The sequence below is a fragment of the Gymnogyps californianus genome, chromosome 3 (assembly GCF_018139145.2).
Source record: "Gymnogyps californianus isolate 813 chromosome 3, ASM1813914v2, whole genome shotgun sequence".
In the NCBI taxonomy this organism is placed as follows: domain Eukaryota; kingdom Metazoa; phylum Chordata; class Aves; order Accipitriformes; family Cathartidae; genus Gymnogyps; species Gymnogyps californianus.
The window spans coordinates 112,365,917-112,386,276 of record NC_059473.1 but is presented as its reverse complement, the minus strand read 5'-3'; the positions used below and the strand labels follow the sequence as shown (position 1 = coordinate 112,386,276).

Below are 20,360 nucleotides of genomic sequence, written 5' to 3'. Positions count from 1 at the left end.
CGTTTGCTCAGTCATAACTTCGTTACGGTAATTTTAATTTAAACAATAGCACATTAAAAGAAAACGTTTTTGGGAAAGCGGGTTTATTTCACTGCATGTCACTCTAGTCTGTATCTAGACTATAAAAATCCAAGTGCCAAGAACACTGTGACAAACGATTGAAACAATGGATGGTACCTTCTTGACCTGAGTTATGACACTAATTTTAATATCCCAAAGGTGTTTCGGTGTCTAAAGATGGACACAGGCACCTATTGGGATTTATTAATGATGACTCAATGACTGGGACCTAATGAGAGTTAAGCTCAGAGCCTCAAAAAGAAATCAATGGAAATGAAGCATCTAAATGTAGATGACCATGCAGGTATCAAACAACTCTCATACAAACCTGCATGCGCCTTTAAAATATTGCCTCTTTTCCTCCCTTATCTTCTGAATAACGAAACAAACATTATCATTACCTTGGGTATAGCTTACCATTTTTAATTCTGTTTGGAGCCTGTGGGTTGAGCTGCAAGTTCCAAGTTTCAGTAGATGATGGAGATTCTGGTGACCAACCTTTATGGCGTTTTTTTGGAGGCCCTGAATTTGTTAAAGTGCCTGAATAACAGTAATAGTTCAGAAAAGTATTAGAATAAAATGTATTCAGTTTTGTGCATGGTGTTTTGATAGATTGAATGTGTGCATTAAGTACTGTGGTAGACACGGTCAACTCCATGAATATAACCATTTTTTATGGTTTTTATCTTACTTTGCTATGTCCTGCTTACATTTCTGGGAACTTTCTGGTACAGAGAACTCTTAATTATCTAGGTAGACTTCCCTTATTTTATACCAATGTTTACTCTGTACTAAGAATAACATAGTAAGAATGAGACATGTACTAAGAATGCTTATAAGTGTGAAAATTTTGAACTCAACACTGTGGGCATTTTGCTCCTTTTATTTCTGAACACATGACAGAGTGTGTCATGTAACTTATTGCAAAATAAAATTCTCAAGGGTTTCAGGGTAATATTAATAAATATCTGCGTTCTTTTCAACAATTGCCCCATTTACAGGATTTTTGCCGCTTCTTGATGGTTACCATCTTTGGTTTTATGTTATTCCATATTAACTCCTAGCAAATTACTTCTGCACTTTCCTCCTATCCACATGTAGCTCCAACACCTTTGTCTGTAAAAACATGACTTTCTCACAGTTTTTTCTGGAGCTCGTGATGATTAATTTCTTGAATTTTCTTTCATTAATTTCTTGAATCTTCTTGTGCACTCCTGCAAACTCCTAGAATGATAAGCTTCCACTGACATCAAGTATTTCTAATTATTGAGAGTCAACGGTCCTCCAGGAATTGCTCAGCATCTTGCAGGACTGAGCTATTTCTATTTCTGGATATGACTATGCAGAGGTCATAACACTACTTCACACTGGCAGGGCTGTATCTCTTGGCAGAATGGTTAGTCCCACATAAAATTCAAGACAGAGTAAGAATCTTGTATAAAAAAGGGGGGGTTAATTCTGCAAAATATATTAAAATTAAAAATAAACCTGGAGTCTTCAGATCTAGAATAAGATTGTTCACTTGCAGAAGAACCTTACGTACAGGTTTTCAAAGGTGACTTTGTCCTTTAAACTTTACCACGTGAGGGCAGTATTTAGCCATTTGTTCTACTCATTCTTTCATTTAGTTTCCTGGCGTAATGTGGCAAAAGTCACAAGATAGAGCAATACAAAGAATTTTTTAATTGAAAATGCCGTACTCTTTCCTGCAGATATGTTGATATGTGAAAGTAATCCATCTGAAATGAATTGGCAAGAATATGTAGCTGCATGGAAGAAAGAGATCAAGAACCTGAATGGGCAGAGAAAAAGAATTTGGCTGTGATGTCAGCAGGGAAACTTGGGAAAACTTATTCTAAAATAGAGCTATAGCATGTTTCTAGCCATAGTGAAGGCTAACTTTCTTGCTTAAACAAGCCAGTGACACAGAATACAGTTTGTGACAGAAAACAATTAACACAAATCATGATAATAATGTAGTGAGGACAGTTTCTTTAATTTAGAGCCAGTTGTCAAAGTCTAGTGCTCCATCCCAAGGTGAACTGCAACATAGGAATTATCCTATGAGTGATTACTTACTTACAAATCTTTCTTAATTCCTTTCATAAAAACTGTTGGTGAGATTGATGCAAACTGACACATTCTTTAAGAACCTGGATTCAGAATCTAGTCTGTACTTCTAGTAAATGAATGAACTGTAAATATAACGAAAAACTTCCAATTAATAATCTGGACTGTAACACAGCTATGGCTGAAAACACATAAACAATTTTTTTTCTGAAAATTAACACAGAAAAAATTGTTGTGGTCAGAAAGGACTTGGAAGGGAATAGTAATTTCTATTCATACAGGAAATTGTGATCATGATATCATTTGTTCAATGCTTCTATTATACCCATGGAATATAGAGTTTAGGTTTATTAAACAACAAATCTATACAAATACCTAGCACCGAAGGTCTTGTCAGAGCAGACAGGTTATTTTTCACCAACTGTTGTTTAGGCGATTCCTTGCCATTATAAACTGCTGAGCTGAACGCTGCTGTTGAAGGGATGTGATCTATGGCTGCAGCTGGCAAGAAAAAAAACAAAGTATGTACATTAAACATTTCTATGTCAAGATCCCCAGTTGATATAATAAACTGATCACTTGATCATTTACTTTAATAGAGCCATCGGGATCTGCTGAGAGTGAATGCAATGCTGAATAAAACAAACCCACTTCTGATCTCATACCAGATTATTGCTGTCTGACTCCCAATTAAGTGCCTGGGTAAAATCCAATTCTGCAGTTAAATACATATGTCAGATCCTTTAACTTCTCTGCAGGTGGACCCTAGCTCTTACATGAAGTTTACTCAAGAACCAGCTAAAAGAGTGAGAGAGGTTGTTTAAAATTTGCTAAAAATCTCCTAAGCCTCCATTCCAATTTGACATTCTCTTTCCAAGCTTCTTTTTAACTATGCTGCATTAAAAAGAGAGGTTTTCTCAAGCCTAACATGCTTGTAATTAATGTAGCTTTTTTATACAGGTAACCTCTGACAAAAAAAATGCCAATCTGCTATTATAAAGAGATTAATGATTTGTTCTGGAGGAGTACCAGTATTCCAGATCACAACTATTTAACAGGCTTCTATCTCACAGAGAGAATATAACCACCAACAGACGTGCCTCAGTTCTGTGTGAATCTCTGTAACAGTCACAAGACACTAAAGAGCTGTTTTTGTTATGAAGAAGCTCAGAGATCACTCTAGCCTCTATCATCTATCTGCTTTCATTTATGTCAAGCTAATGGAAAAGTAAATGTTTCAGAAAGAATTTTTAATACAAAAAGAGTTACAGATACTGATCATTAGTTTGTTTTTTAATATTAAAGTCACTTTTCTCAGCAGAAGAAAAAACTCAGAAGCTTTTAAGTTGATGCCCATATAATGCCTGCAGTAAAGAGGATTCTGGTCATAACATAAAATAGACTGGATCAGAAGAAAAAGCTGAAATGACACTGGTTCCTGTAACATTTGTCATCTGTGACCAGACAAGTAACAGCTGGAGGAATGTAATACCTATTCTCAGCAACTTTAAAAATTATGGCTTTTAAAAATTTTTGGTTTGCCTTGGCTATGAGCAAGCTGCAGAACACCTATTTTATTATTTGCTAACCTTTTATACATAAACCTAAGGGGAAAAAATGGACAGCGAGAAGCCTTCAAAGTATGATTGCTTTCTTTATTTGTAATATATCTCTAAATCTATCCAACTTGGTTTATTTTATGTGGTAGTGTGCTTATTTGTTTGTTTTTCCCTTCACACAAGTGCACACAAATACACATGCACAGAAGAGTAAGAGCAGGTGGAAAACCAGCATGTTTTCTTTCTAAGCGGTACCTGTTTGCTGAGTCCCAGCTGGAGCACTTGGGTTTGCTGCTGGGAGCGGCTCACTTGAGGTGCTTCCCGAGAGGCCCGAACTTTCTGGCAGTTGGAACAATGTGCTTGGGCAGGTGCTGGATGAAGAATGCCGGCCTCTGAACTCTTAACAAGAAAGAAACTTCTTATCCCCTGACAACAGCGGCATTTGCTTTTTCTCTGCATATTTGATTTGATACTTTCACACATGAATTACTTAGAGGCTACAGCACTTGGAAGGCAGGAATCGATGTCTTCAGACATGCCATCCTCATATTAGGTCAGTCAATTGCTTTTTACAGCTGCTCTAGTAATTACCTACCTTTAAAGAGTCTTTCTTTCAACTGATCTGTCTTAGGTTTTACACAGACGCCAGCCCTGTGATAGCTAAGCTTGGATAATGAAAACCAGAGCTCGAGGAAGACAGCTTCATTATCTTACCTGCCCCTTTCCAGCAGATTACAGATCCTTTGGTCAAAGCTCCCTGTGCATTCCTGACCAGATAATACTTTAAGTGTTTCTGTTTCTTGGGCTGAGTGGTCAGTTTAAGATTAATGTGATTTGAGAATTCTGTAAAGTAGCAGAAACCCTTCTTGCCACAGCCAACACAATTGCCAGAGAAGCCTGATAAAATAAACAATACATATAATCCAATGAGATAGGTGGGTCACTATTAATAACATCCAAACACGACTCCTTCCTGGAGAAGAGCTGTATTTATATTTTTTTTCAGAGTGAACTTTTTAGTAACATTTTTCTCCAAAAAACATTACATCAAGTCCACTGTATTGCACTTTGGCTACCAGATTGCAAAAATAGAGCCCCATATTTACAGAACAATTAAAATAGGTCATATTTTTCATTTTCTCCCACCAGAAAAAGATCACAATTCCTATTTATTACCTACTTGGGAAACACTAAACCAAGAAGTTTCTGACTGAAGGGTACTGAATCACATGCTTAACCCCAGCCCTATTCAACACCACAGAAAGTACATGCTTCACTTCTGTTTCAGCTTTCATTGAAATTAAACATGCAATTAAGTCTCAAGAAATTAAGTATATTTAATCTATTATATTTAATTGGATCTAAGTATATTTAAGTACCAAGTTCCTACTACAGATGCTTTCCTAGAGAGGAAAAAATACTAAAGCCTTCCTGGGCTATTAATTTAAAGTAGCTTTCTCAAATTGTGGCTGGACTGTGTTAGCACTTCACAGCAGTTTAAACTATTTATGATTACGGAAACGAAGTGTCTGCAACTTTACAGACAAGACAGAGACATAGTCCTTGCACGTAAAGAAGCTTATTGTACTCAGGCTTGATGGGGCATTTCCAGGGATACTGCCATTTCCTCTTATTCTGAGATACACAGTTTGAACCTCAAAGAGGAGCTCGTGATGATGATGTCATTATTATCGTAAATAAAGGGCATTCCTTGCATAGCTGACTATCTGCCTGTTGATTCTTAAACAACTTTTTTTGTCCATTTTCCAAAGTGTTTCCTAAGAAATTTTCATCTTGCATCAGACCAATGCAACTTTCTGAAAATACTTATTATCTACAAAGAAATCCTATAGTGTGCAATTAGAAGATAATCTTCCCCATGGAAATTTTCTCTCTGTTCCCTACACGTGACCCGAAGCATGAAGTTTTCTTTTATTTTAATCATATCTAATGAACATTTTTATGTGTCATCACAGGAATTGAAATGGAAAGGTTGTATTCAGTGAACTGGAAGAAGGCAAAAATAAAGGAAATATTTCACATAACATATGGACAATAACATTGGAAATAAATAACTGGTGTAAAGGATCAATAATATGGTAGATAAAATTGAGTCATTTGTGAAAATGATTATTTCAATCACATATTTCAAACAAATGAAGTTTTCAAATTAATGGTCAATACCTTTTTCCTTCTGTAAAATACAAGCACTGAACTATAATGCTTTGTAAACACCTGTTGCTTGGTTTACAACCCAAGCACTTTCATTAGTTTTCAAATGGCTCAGAAGAATTTATTAAAACCTAAGTTCATGTGGAAATTGGTCTGGTATCCATGGGAACAAGTGGCTAACAGCTACTGAAAGCTGCCTATTATCTCTCTGATCCTGGTCGGTAGGATGATAAAGGTCATTATGACTCATAAAATCAGGACAAGTCATGACTCTGCAGAATCCTCTGTGTTATATCAGTCAGCACAAAAGCATCTGTCTAACATCACAGAGCCTTCAGTAGCTGCAATAAAAGCAACAACAAAAGGAAACAAAATTAGAATGGATGTGGCAAAAGCTGTAGAGTTTGCATGCATTTTATGCAGATTAAGAAATCATGAAAAATGTTTCTGCTAGTAAATGAAAACTTCCCATACATTTGGCAGCAGACTGAGCATGACCGGCAGCACTGCAATTTTTGCCTGGTTGCCGCTTACAAGCCCTTACGTGTTTTCAAATACGAGCATGAAGGGACCATTTCCAAAAGTTAAAAAAAAGTACCTGTACACTTTTTAGGTTTTATCATTTTGCTGGGAGTGTCCAGCAACTTGCCAAAGCCACAGGTAGAAGTATTTGTTCAACAGAAGTTGGACAGTGGACATAAAATCTTTTCATGTGGACTTTAGATCAGTCATTATTGGTAACTTTCGTTAATCATCATCTGCCTAAAACAGATTTAGCAATAATTTCTACCTGAAATAACCTTTTGCCCTAATCACCTATTTTTAACTCTGTGAGGTCTACTGGAAAATTAGTTTACACCACATATAGCATACAGGTGAGGCCTCGTAAGGATTAAACAGATCTAAATTGTCCACTTGTTTTGAAAGTGAACAACTTTCAAATGGAGAACATTTTAGAAGTTTATTTTTTAATTTTCCTTTTAAGTCCAACTATCATCTTTCACCTCAAGCTTCCCCAGATCCTCTGAGTCAGACTGAGTCCTTTCTTGCAAGCTCCTGCCAACACCGTTTTTCATCCCATTCATTCTGACTGACACTCTCTTTGATGACAGCCATTGCTTCGTTAATACAGCTCAGCCCTGACATCACAGATAGAACACAGCGTGATCTTATCGTTCCAATGCAATAAAATGCTGTTCAATCATTACTCGTTGCAGGGCTCTGCCAACCTTGCTCATAGCACTTTATGTAGCAGATTGAGTAACACAGAGAACCCAAACATTTCATCATCCTCCTTTCTCTGAATGCCCTGTTCACGTGCCATGGCCCGAGGCAGCAGCTGATAGAGGGGACAGCTTGTTTCATAAACAAGCTGCATTAAATATTCTTCCGTACATTATGGAGAGGACAAAGGTCAGGGGAGTCAGGGCAGCCATAAGGTGACTCAATATATCTATGTCATGGGATTGATTTCACAAGAGAATTAGAAATCAATGCCTGGAGTTTAGGGGCTAAAAGCCTTTCACCTTTAGGTCACCAGTTCATATCCAACTCAGTTCAGTAGTGACTCAAAGCTGTTACCCTCTGAAGAGTGTTTAATCAGAGGGTGTTTGATTGTATCTGGTATTTTATCATATGCATTTGCTTGAATTTGCTCGCATTACAATGATCAATTGCCCATAATTTAAAAAGCTCTTCCGCAGTAGGAACCTTGTTCTCAGAAGAAGGACCTTGGACTAAAAGGGTATGAAACCTGACCTACCTTCTCACTGGGGAAATAGTTCCTTTGGATCAACAGTGAGCTTGTGCTAGGGATAAAGAGAGGACTTCAAGATGGAAGGATATCCATCTAATATTTCATAATCTAATATTTCATAATCTAATTTTTCATAAATTGGCAGAAAATTTTCTTCCTGTTTCTCTTTTAAATGAATAACAGGCTTTTAATTAATGTTAATATTTTTGTGGGAAGTTGGCAGCTTGCTTAAACAAAGAATGATGGCATTTTCAACTTTTCAGCAAAAGTATTTCTTCTTTCAGTTCTACGCACAAGAAAAAGCACACGAACACTGACAATGCTCCACATTTTTCCCACCTGCTAAATACCACTCCATTTGAAGACTGAAGTCCTAAATTTAAAAAGTAAATGAAATCAATATGGTCAAGCTGGAGAGCTCCATTGTATGGAAACTCACTACTATTACAAAAGCCCAATAGAACATTGCACATTTTAACAGAAGCAGCCACAGTATTTTATACTACAATGTTTTCATCTTACACACAGCTTACAATGCAAGCAAACTAATCTTTTCCTCTGTCATTCTGACCTCAGGGACCCACTGAAAAAAAAAAGGATTTCTTATTCCCTGCTAGGAAAGTGGACAGCTGTTTGGTCTTTTGGGAAGGAAAATGATGGGTGAATAGCTGCTTTGTTTATTGTGAGAGACTCTCCGTAAGAGTGAGAACTGGGGAAAAAAACCAAAAACGAAAAAACCTTTGGGAGTGGTACATGTTAGCTGCCTTTATTAGGAAACAATAAATATCGCACTATCACAGAAGTGCTTCCTCCATCTAAGCATTCCTTTAGGTCGCATAAAACCCAAGAAACAACTTCCTAAAGGCAAAAAGCTGAACCTGTTTTGCAGAGTAGTTAAACCTGTGATCTAACTTGATTAACAGAATCACGTGAGGTACATGCTCAGACACAGAGAACTTTTGCTTGCCAAAAATATAGTCTTTTCCAGAAAACGGGATTTTTTTCTATGGAATGATACGTCAATTGTAAAAACAAAGAAACAAAACAACCTCCAACAGAAATGACTTGCAAATCACAAGCACATATGCCTTGATGGTGGGACAACTTATTAGCATAATCAATAAATTGGCACATGCCCCAGAGGCATATCAACAGCCCCTAACGGGAACAAGACCATAAGTCAAAAGCTGGCCCGGAAACTACCGAGACATTTCCTGTTTTCTTCTGGAATTTTGTATGCTCCACAGGCATCTATCTTCACAAACATATGCAGGCAGACCATGAGAAATCAGGAAACTATTGGGTAATTCATTAGTGTCATTCCCTTCAAATAAATTGTTTTAGAAAATATCTACAGTACTGAGTAACAGCTGACTTACAAAAACACAGTATATTAAGAGAAAAAGCATGAAATTAAGCAAAAACAATGGGGTTGAAGTGTTACAAGTGATGTGCCTGTATCACCAATAAGCCTTACCAAAAGTGTGGGATATACTCTGACTCATGATGACAGCTCATTTCAATTCATAATGAATTTAATTCAGTTTCCCTCTAAACTTAGAAAGGCTTGAAGGGACAACTTTCCATGTTGTTTCAAAAGGCCAACATGTTTGAAGGAGAACAGCATAAACTCAGAATACCAGAAATAAGCCTTCTATCCTGTCTTGAAAAGCAAGACAATAAAAAGAGCTTCCCTTCTTCATATGAAATGTTTTCAACTTAAATCTATCATAAGACAGAGGTCACTGTGTTATACTAATAGACAGAGAATTTAAAGCAAGAATGGTTCCGTCTTTTATCTCACTATGTGTCTGAAACCGTGAGACTATTCATGTCTGCTTCTCATTTTACTTACCCTAATTTGACTTGCATCAGTGTGTGAAAACCAGAATCAAATAATCATTTCTATCTACAGTATGATCTATTGTACAAATAGTATGCTATCCTCATGTCAATAAGATATACCGTGTTTTTTCATTAGATTAGGGACCAGGAACATTATTTTATTCCCAGCTCCCAGATGAAGACTTTGGATTTTAAAGTATGCAAGTTCTTTCATATTTAAGCTTGTTATAGAATACATAAAAGTCATCCTACAGAATTACTAAAATTCTTTGCAAAAGTATGTGATTCACTGGTGTTTAAGTGTATAACAACAGCCAAAAATAAGCATTTAAATGGCTTCAGGAAACTAAAATGTATTAAATAAGCAAGCTGAGGATGCAAGCAGCATAAAAACCTCCCAGTTACGTTCCTGTTGCCTTTTTCTGTTCTTCTTTAGCATGCAATTAACAAATACACTACTTCCTCTCTGCTAACAGCCTAAGGAGCTTAAGCTGTTAATAGTGCTAGCACTGAATGACTTGAGTGGTACAACATTCCTGTCTTTATCTTTAAAATGACAACACGTGGGTGATTTACAACCCTCTTAATTCTTTTACAATCACTGGTCAAATGTACTGTGACCAATCCAACTCTGCAAGACCACACGAGGAAAGAAATTACTGTACATAGAATTACATTATGCACCTTCACACTACACTGTCATCCCAAATGCCTTGAAGAGTTGCTCAAACTGAGATAACAACTGAGTTCATGTCATATCCCTCAGTGTTTGTGAAAGAAAACTGTTAAAAGACACGACAAATGTTTCCTTTTTGCTATTTAAAGCTCAGACTGGTACACAGATATATGATGCAGCATTTTTTGGTTAACTAAGAAAATAATATATAAGAACTTGAGAGTGCCTGATTGAAAAAAGAGTTCTCCCTCCGATTATATACCACTTTTCCCAATATAAAAAATATTCAATTTTAATAACATTAATGTTCAGTTCATTCATTCACATGATTGCAGATCTTCCCTATTTGGGTTGATTTGGATGAGGCTAACGGCCATCAGAAAAGCTATAATAAAAACAGACAGAAGGACCTCGTTTTATGTCAGAAGTTAGACCTTTAAATAGATGAAAAGCAAGAAACTGAAGTATCCTACAACTAGTATTATTCAAATACACAGTATTACCTGATTACACATATAGGAAAAATTTCAATTTATAATCATTCATATTTATTTATATTGTGGTAATAGCAAAAAGTCATAAGTTAGGATCCAGAACCCATGCTATTGTTCAAACACAATGGAGAATATTATCCCTATCTCAAAGAGATAAATCAAAAAGGTCATAAATTTTTGTAGTCCTAACTATCATCAAACTGTTTACATGTATATAGTAGCCTGAAAGTTCCACAAGACAGACCTACAGCCTGTCCATGTCAGTATTTGGAAAGCTAAAATAGAGACAGGCAGCAGTTCAACTAGTCCAGTTACCAGATGTGCACTTCCAGCAACTAGGACATAAACTGATCAGTCAACAACTTCAGCCTTGGACTAATGGATAGAAGGTGATGAAGCATTTCTAATGAACTGGCTCAGTCTGTATCTTTCCAAAGCAAACATAGTCAGCTCTGAGTTGTTATCTTGTTATGCATCACCAGTGAGCATTACTGTAGACGTGGAACGGAAATAAGATCTGCTGAACTCACTCTGCAAAAAAAAGATTAGTTATTAATTGTAGCCCACAGAAGAATCCACTTACCGCAATCACAGACACTTACCCAGCAGGGCATTGCGCCCATTGTCATCTGGCAGGAATCTTTTATCCACAGCACACACTAAAAGGTGATCAGGTAAATTTGGTGACTTGGCACCAACAAGTAAAAACCCTGATGGTACCTCAATATGTTCATTGGAAATTGAAACCAGTCTCAAATCTTTACCAGCCTGGCAGAAACCTAGAAAAAATCAATTCAACATATTTTAAGTTGACAAGATTTTTTTGTTTAATACTCACAATTGTCCTCATTAAAGGACTTCCTATATTTTTAATGAAAAACAAAGTTGTATCCTCTGAGGTCAAGGGCAAACTAAGAGATAATTTTCTTCCCTGCCTTTCGGTCAGCCATAAACAGATGCTACCAGTACAATAAACAAAGAAAAGTCTGAAAATGTACAGTGAAGTTTCTCTTGATGATGTTTTACAACCTACATATTTATGGGACTATTTACTAACATCATCATAACTTAGGTCAGACATTAAAAAATTGAGATAATAGTTCTCAATTTCCAGTGAATTTCACTGGCTTTTCCTGGGTTTTCGAATATTTTTTACAGCAACATTGAATGAGGTACACTTTAAATAGAAAAGAGTAATGATAAAGCCATAAGAATTACCACATTCATTTTAGCAAACGCCATGCCTCCAAACTCAACCTTTTAAAGGCCGTATTGCCTAAGAGAACAGAAGTTCTGTCCTCATGCCAGGTGTTCCAACACAAATGCTTATCTGACACATTGGGCAAAGACCCTTTCAAATATAAGAGCAACCAAGACCAATCCAGCTTTATCTGGCGGGTAATGAACAGTAACATGTTTAAGATTTCTATACTGTATAGATTATCTCATTCTGATGAATTATAGGGGAAATAGCCCCAATCCTACCCTTTTCAGTAGGGCAAATGCCTTCTGACAGCATGTTTAGTGCATTTCTTACCATCAGTAGTGCAACATCCTTCTGGGGGAGGCTTCATCTGGTAAAAAACAGGAGGACTACTTGATTCTGAGCCTTCTTCCTCCTCCTCTTCTTCTTCTTCCTCATTATCTGCTCTGCTGCCTGCTACAAATTATCATAGCATAAATGACTTAGACAACAGAAAACACTGGCAACACACCAATGAATGAACAGGGTGACCCAGTTACAGAAAGTATTACAGCAAACTGGATTCTCTCCTCTTGACAATGACTTTACTGTTGCCAACTCTTAAGATATTTGTTGTTTCCTTAAAGCTCTAACTTCCAGTCATGCTTACAATAGAATGTCTTTCATCAAAAAAATAAAGCTTTTTCCTGTGCAAAAAAAAGTTCAAAAGCATGACCCAACTGCACCTGAGAAAGTAAAAAAACCTAAAGGACAAATAAAAAAGAAGATTCAAGTTGTTATTCTTTTAAATCTCATCATTTTTAAGCCAACCTCATGATTTTGAGAGGCCTAACTCCTGGTGTTTGAACTCTTGCTGATCACAACAGTGTAACTGTATCCTTTGTTTATAATATTAACAGCCAATATAAACCCAAAGTCATTAGTTCTTAGCACTTTAGAATGTCCTGGCTACAGTCCAAGTACAGATTTTATTAATTAGGTATTGACCATGTCCTTGATGTTGTACAGGAAACTGAAGAAACAGTTCCTGCTTGAAACTAGGTTCACCACAGATGACGCCACGATAAGAACACCTAATTCTCAGGCCGTCTGTCTCCTACCAGAATCCAGAGCTCTAAGTAAAGCACTGCCGCTCCCTGTACAACGTCAAGGAAAGGCAGATGTCTAGGAAGACAACTCACAGCAGCCTATGCATGGACTGTGCTACTCTAGGAGGCAATACTGAATGCTGGAGAAAAGAATACATGATGTAGGCTTCATTTTTTAGAGGGCTTTAGGTGTTTATTCTTCAGATTCTCTGCTGTAAACCACTTTTCTGGTGCACCGGCTACCTAAATCAGCATTTTTACCTGATAGCTTGCTTGTTAAGAGAATTCACCTGCATATTATTGGTGTATGCTTCAGCCTTTCAACTAGAGACTGCTTCTTTCCTTCTCTCCACCCATAGGAGAATAATTTTTTCATGCATAATGCAACAGCTCCAGCAAAACATACTGAGCAATGACTCCATCCCCTCTTATGGCTCAGACACACTCATGGCAGACGGGACAAAGCTGGCAAGCAGAGGAGTGCAGCTAAATGGTAAATGGGGAGAACACTTCTATGGACAGGACTAAGGAAAATTTCAGACCAGATCCTGCCTTACATATGACAGAGATAGGGCACAAGTACTAAGTGAACCCAGCGGGGCTTATGTCTTAGGCTCCTAGCTTCTTGGCTTCTGTAGGGACATGCCCGCAGCAAACACAGAGAGCTTTCACTGGCAAAATTGGGTGGTGAAGGGCTGCAGGTACTTGAGGATCAGCAAGAAGTCGAATAGCTGTTTGGACTTGGGCAAGTAAAATAGCAGTTAGGCTCCTACTTTATTCTGTTGATCCAGCTTTTAGTCTTGAAACAGAAAAACAATGAAGCACACTGCAGTCATCCTCCAAAGCTCAGTGTCAACTGGACATACTCTCTTTGCTTCAACTGACTTTAGGTCAGGCACTCGGAATCCCACAGGATATTCATCAAGGAATTTTTTTTTCCTATGACCCTCCTCAATATCTTTTTATTTTATTGGCAAATTATTGTAGAATCACCTAAACAAATACTACAGGATAAATGAGAATTAGGGAGGAAGCTGAAGAAAGTAAATCTGGAGTTTGAAGATTTGTCTCTAAAGGTTATTAAGACTTACACCCCAATCTAGAAGAGGATTTGAAGGGTATGTTTACTTTTAAGTATCTAAACATCAAACTTCAGTCCTGGGGCACACAGATAAGGACAGAACGTTAAACACGACTGTTTTAAGGGCGTAGTCTAAAGACAAAAATGCTGAAAGTGAACAAAGGGGAAAGTGAAGCTCTCCGTCTTTGCTATTTAAGTCAGGGGTAAGTTATGTGTTATGACCTAACCTTGACTAACATCCAAATGCAAACAGGGTGAGTCTGGCTCTCCTCTCTTTCTCCACACTCCCAGCCATGAAGTTCCTTCCTTCCTCTTTGTGCCAGCTGACACTGGAGCCTATGCTGAGCCATCCCAGCTTGCTAACCCAGCAGAAAACTAACTAAGCAAACATAAGCGGCCAGGTTTTTTTACTGGGTTTATGTATTAGATTAGCTCAGTGGAAGATCCAAAAAATGCCAATACTTTAACATACATATAACTTTTTCTCAGTGGGACTATTCAAAGGGCTGATATTATCCACAAACTGATTGCAGCATTAGGGCTTAAATAAACAGCCACAAAATATATTGTATCCATGAACAGCCAGCCTCCCTTAAATGCAGATCAAGGAAGGAACCAGTTAACCACAGACACGAGTTAGCTGCAAAGTTCACGCCAGAACATGGTGCTGCTATCAGAGCTGAATACAACAACACTCAACGAACAATCTCACTGCAGTGGAGCCAGCTGCCACACTGCTGCTCTGCATTGCTTTGCCACGCCGCTTCCCATCCTTTTCCCACTGAAGTCCCAGTGATATCGGTGGTATAGGACTTGCATGCTAACAGAAAAATAATGCTTGTCATTAACTTTTGAAATCAGCTTCACAGCTCTTTGGCACAAACATAATACACAGGCCTAAAAGATGGCACCCAAATGCACCTAAGAGCACAAGAGAAAAATGGAAGAAATATATTTTGTATTTGAGAAGTAAGATGTGATTAGAGAATCAAAACTGCGAATGTGATTGTGATTCAAATGGGATTTTAATTTCAGAAGTGAAGAATTAGATTAAAGAGCCTCACTGATTTGCACATACTGACTTCTAATAACTGGCAATCCAGTCCACAGGTTTAATGTGCAGTTTATATGGTAATAACTAGGCAAACAGAGCTATGCAAGAAATCTAAACCTGGTAGGGCCAAATAACCTTGCCTTCTATTGTAAAGAGTTTTTAATGCACATTCCTAGAAAGTTCCTGAACATCCAGACCATTTATTGGCATTTGCAGATATGTTCTGCAATTACAAAGGCTAAGAAAATTAAGAAGACTTTCGAAGACCCTCATTAGAAATGTACAACCAGTGAGACCACAGCAAACTGCAGGCTTTTTGATGAAATGAAAAATCTAGCAAGAGGTTTGTTTAAATAATGATGTTTTTGGACTATTTTAAGCACTACATGAATTTGCCAGGTCTGGAGAAGAGCATCAATAATAAAAAGGCGAAGGAAAAAAAAAAAACAGAATGAAAAAACATACTATTATTGGAGCCAAGGAGATCTGATATTATGTCTAAACCAACTTAGGTGAACGTGGTACTTTTTTAATGTTCATAGCTACAAATAATTTTATAGGCAAATGTAATTGCATAAATGACTGTAAAGGCATATGTTTATAATATGTATGTTTTTTTCAAATCTAGAATGTGTAGACTGGAAAACCATACTCACTGGAAAATATGTGTTTGCAAATTCATTGCAAAAAATGTAACATCTAGGCCAGAAGGGACCAACATGTTCATTTAACTTGTCTCTAGGCACACTACGGTCTCTTTTGCACAAATAAATTATTTTTAGGCATAAATTATGACAGATATGTAATGATATTAGGCTAGTCTCAGTGGCTAGGTACTTTTTTCTGGTTTAGATGGTCATTTACGTATCAAAAGGAGACAGAAAAATGTTTTCTAAACAAAAAAAAACAAACCTAAAAATAATGACAAGTTACAACAGGTGATTGATACAGCTTAAAAAAAAGAATTTCCAATTTTTTTTTCTTAAACTGACTACATACTCAATTGTCAGGCTCTCTAGGAATTTTGATATTGTAACATCATCAGAGACAAAAATTCATAATATCAGCCTTCCTTACTTACTGGTGGCTGGTTTTGTTGTCAAATGCTACTTTGAACATCTATAACATGTTATCAGTCCACAAAATGGAAAGCCAAAACACTTGGGTTGCATTGACCCACTGCACTACCTTGTTTAAATTATTTATATCATGTCTGCTTCACCATAGGAAAACACTTGCTGCATTGAGGACCAGCCGGCAGCTATGACCAAGGATAGCCCGAGTACATCACCATGTCAGGATGCCAGGGCCAAGGAAAGATAACAATGAGAGGGGAGGACAGGGCCTTATACAAGACCCCAAGGATGGCGCTCTGCTTCAGGTGCCTCCTGGCCCTCAGAGCACAGGGATTCATGTAGCTAGAAGTGGAAATTTCAATTTATGATGAGGCTGGAGTACAACACCAGCTTGCAGAGCTCTCCCACCTGAGGAACAACCTAGGAAAATCTCTATACAGGACCCTTCAGAGTTCCCCTTGTCTGAAACTTTCATGAAAGGAATGTTCCCTGCCAGGCTGTTGTGAGACACTTAGTTAATTACAGTTCAATTCTGTTTCCATTAACTGCAAAGAAAACAGAATCAGCCCCTCAAGGTTTGGAAATTTCTTTGAAAGCCTTGAAAGAAAGAAGTTACAGAAGTGTGAAATCGCACTTTTGTTCCTGAACAATGCATCTGCTCCTGTAGCATCTTTCCCAACTGATGTCATAATCCATTTTGTGACATCACAGTTGGTTGCCATGGAAAAGTTCATGAAATCCTCATAGAAGCGTTTGATAGAAGGATTACTTTGTGTAGGGAATAAGCAGCATATATATTTAAACAATGAATGTATATTCATTATTATGTCCTATATTAGCAAAAAAAAAAAAAAAGAAAATGACTAATGATGTGTGAGCTGTGAGCAGATTTACTTTTTCAAGAAATGTTTTCTCAGCTGTTACCATGAGGTAATAGTAAAGAGTTTAATCTGTGCAAAATACTTTTATCTACTACTATTTCTTGGGCTCATTTTTTTTTTTCTGTTACTGTGGATTGTTAACCATTATGCATCTTTCATTACATATATATCTAAGCCATCTTTAGCAAAGTATGACAGGGGAAATAGACCTGGTCAAAAGAAATGGAACACCACCCTGGTGACAGAAATGGCTAAATAATGAAATTATTAAACATAACCTTGCACCAACATGCCGGTGTTCTGCACACACCAGTAAACTCACTGAAAACCATGAGACTACTACACATAACAGCACACCAAAACACCAAATTGTATCATGAGTTTGCTTAGCAGATCTACACAGTTCATTTAAACTATACTACTTCCAAGAAAAAAAAAAAGACTGAGCAAATGAAACTCAGAAAGCAGGCTTCTCTAAACACACACAAAAGTTCAGTGAGAAATCCCATGTGTTAAATACCAACTTGTGCAGGGTTTACAAGAGAACACATTCTAAATTTTTACCTTTGCAACCACAGAATAACTAAAAATATTACACCCAAAGTAATTATAAACCTTCTTAAAAGCTAAAAATATTTCTGCTGTATTTACTCACAATGAAAATCAGTCTTAGCATATATCTTTTATAAATCTATCATGTGTTTACCATCATTTACTGTATAACTTTCAGCAGTGTATGATAAATTATAGGATAAGAGATTTATGTTCCAAATCTCCAAAGATTCCTCCATTGGAATCTCCTCCACACATTTAATGGAACAATTCCTAGTACTTCAATTTATGCATATTGATAAATCTGAGCAAGCAAGTGGCTTAATTTTGTCAAAATAAAAGACAATGCAGTTTGTATTTTTAATACATATATATGTATTTGTAGATCATAAAAAATCCAAAGAAAAACTTTAAATACTTTTGTTTTTCTGTATTCTGATTTGAAATGTGTGTGCTGAGCCTTGGGAGAGCAAACAGCAGAATTGTCTTTGAGCAGAAATATAAATTCCACTATTTCCTACCTTCCAGTGATGACAGTTGCTGTTCAGCTTCCAAATACAACTGAGAAAAGATTGGTCTGGGAACCAAGTTGTTTGAGCGGAGAGAGGCCTCAATAGAATTATGCAATACTTCTTCAAACCGTGTTGTCTTGAGCTGACCAGCGTAAGAATTTCCCATCTTCTCAAAAAAAAAAAAAGAGACAAGAAGAAAAGAAAAAAAAAAGATATTTCAATTTTAGCACTCAGAATTCGATCACCGCATGTTGATGTCAGACTACAACATTTCTCATGAAAGAGAGAAGCTTCATTGTCCACAAAGAAAGGCAAAGGAAAAGAACATTGACTGCAGCAGTTGCTGAGCAGATCCTGCTGGTAAATTACAGGAAGTTATCTAAAAGTAACAGCTTTCTGTAATTCAGCAGAAAGAAAGCAAGCTTTGACACCTTCTTGAAGATGTGGCTAGAAATCTGATTCAAGTAATTCCTTGGTTTATATAGCAATTGAGGAGATGCATTTTCAATAGTCAGCAATCTCATCTGTTAAACAGCCTTTCTGTTTTACATCATTGGAACAGAATAAACGTTAAAGGATCTGGAGAATAGCACAGTTTTATCTATTTATCTTTGCATGGCCCATCATGGCTGAAAACTCATGGCTAAAGCAGTTCAACATATCTTTTAGAGGTGCTGTCTCATAAATAAGGTAGCAATCCTCTAACTCAGATATTGTGAAATATAATGGCTTTTCCTTCTCACCTTAAGCAGTATTTTTCCCTGTAAAAATGCCTTTTTTTTTTTTTTTTTTAGAATGAGCCATTATTGATTATCTATTTATTTGATATTGCATTTAATTATTAGGACTTTATTGTTAGTGAAACTGCATAATTTACTCATTCTGTCATCGAGGAGTCAGTCTATACCAGCTGAATATCCCACGTACTTAACTGCCGCCTGCTTTCCACAGCGAATACAATGAACTGGTATAACCAAAAGCCATGTCAGCTTTCTTTTCCTATTACAAAGTAGCTCTTGCCCTGGGCCCCATGTCCTTTCCCTCCTCAAGCAACTGTGAATAGAAAGCATGAAATGCTTCCTGTTTGTGGCAGTAATTCCTAAACACTGAACAGCCCCTCCTCAGCACTGGGTACTGCTTGGGAAATGAGCCTGTTGGGAAGCATCCTGTAGGAATCAGTCAAGTAAAAGAATAACTACTGTGAAACTACATACTGCTCTTGATGGAAAAATGGGTTTGAAAGGAACAACATACAAAGCTGATGATTTGGATATCTTTTTATGACTTTGTAAAGCATATTTTACATATATAATCATATTTATGTATACTTGTTTGCATCTTGTTAATACTATATATATAGTATAGTTAATACTATATAATACAGCATATTGATATTATATATATAGTATTAATAGAAGCACAATAAGAATTATAAAACAATGCAGGCAGCATTTAAGAATATGATCTAGATTAAAAGCAGGCACTACTGGCAAAATATTCATGTATATACACAAAATCAAACAGAAAAGTTGCAGTGAGTAGTACTGATGTATCCATTTGGTGAAGGGTAAATGGGAAGCTGCAAAGCCTGTAGTGATGTTCAGTGCTAATATGGAAGTGAGGATGCGTCTTCTCTTCCAACACAAAAAGCAGATTACAGATCCCTTTCCACATTGATAGGAACCCTCTGGCTCCTCTTGTTTTAAGTACTGCTTCACCTACACGAAACACAGCTGAAGACAATGAGGAAAGCCTGACATCAGTATTGTCCTTAAAAAGCTTTATCAGGTGTGTATGCAGGAAACCCAAGGCCAAGCTCTGAAATGAAATATACTAAATGCTGTTTCTACACAAAAGCACTAGAAGGTGTTTAGTTGTTATTCTAATGCAACCTTCAACCACTATATGACTGTCAGGTATCTCGATCATTATTTGTCTTTGTTACATTGATGTTTTATGTTTAATGTAACAAGGACAAATAATGATCGAGATACCTGACAGATACCTATTTAATTCTTTGTTCTTTTAAATTCCTTCCCATATCATGAATTCATATTTTCTCTTGTTATGTTGGAGGCATCTGCGGGCTCAGGGACCCATCTCTACATTTTCAGGGGCAGGTACAATATGGTTCTACATGACTGTTCATCACAGTCGTGAAAGTTCAGACTAAAGAGAAATAAAAATGCATGAACATGCTCTCAATATGTTAACATTCGAAGTTACACCTTCAGGAATGGAAACAGCATTCAGCTATCATCCATTCCACACACTTTCTTA

General features: G+C 36.9%; 1 protein-coding gene across 1 annotated transcript in view; it reads right to left on the bottom strand.

Annotated features, from left to right (window-relative positions):
- GREB1 (growth regulating estrogen receptor binding 1) overlaps positions 1 to 20,360 on the bottom strand; it is a 108,203-nt gene that overhangs the window by 48,289 nt on the left and 39,554 nt on the right. The window contains 7 exon segments of the mRNA XM_050894621.1: positions 478 to 600; positions 2,506 to 2,631; positions 3,945 to 4,088; positions 4,404 to 4,586; positions 11,235 to 11,411; positions 12,170 to 12,292; positions 18,090 to 18,246. Coding sequence (XP_050750578.1) covers positions 478 to 600; positions 2,506 to 2,631; positions 3,945 to 4,088; positions 4,404 to 4,586; positions 11,235 to 11,411; positions 12,170 to 12,292; positions 18,090 to 18,246 — 1,033 coding nt within the window.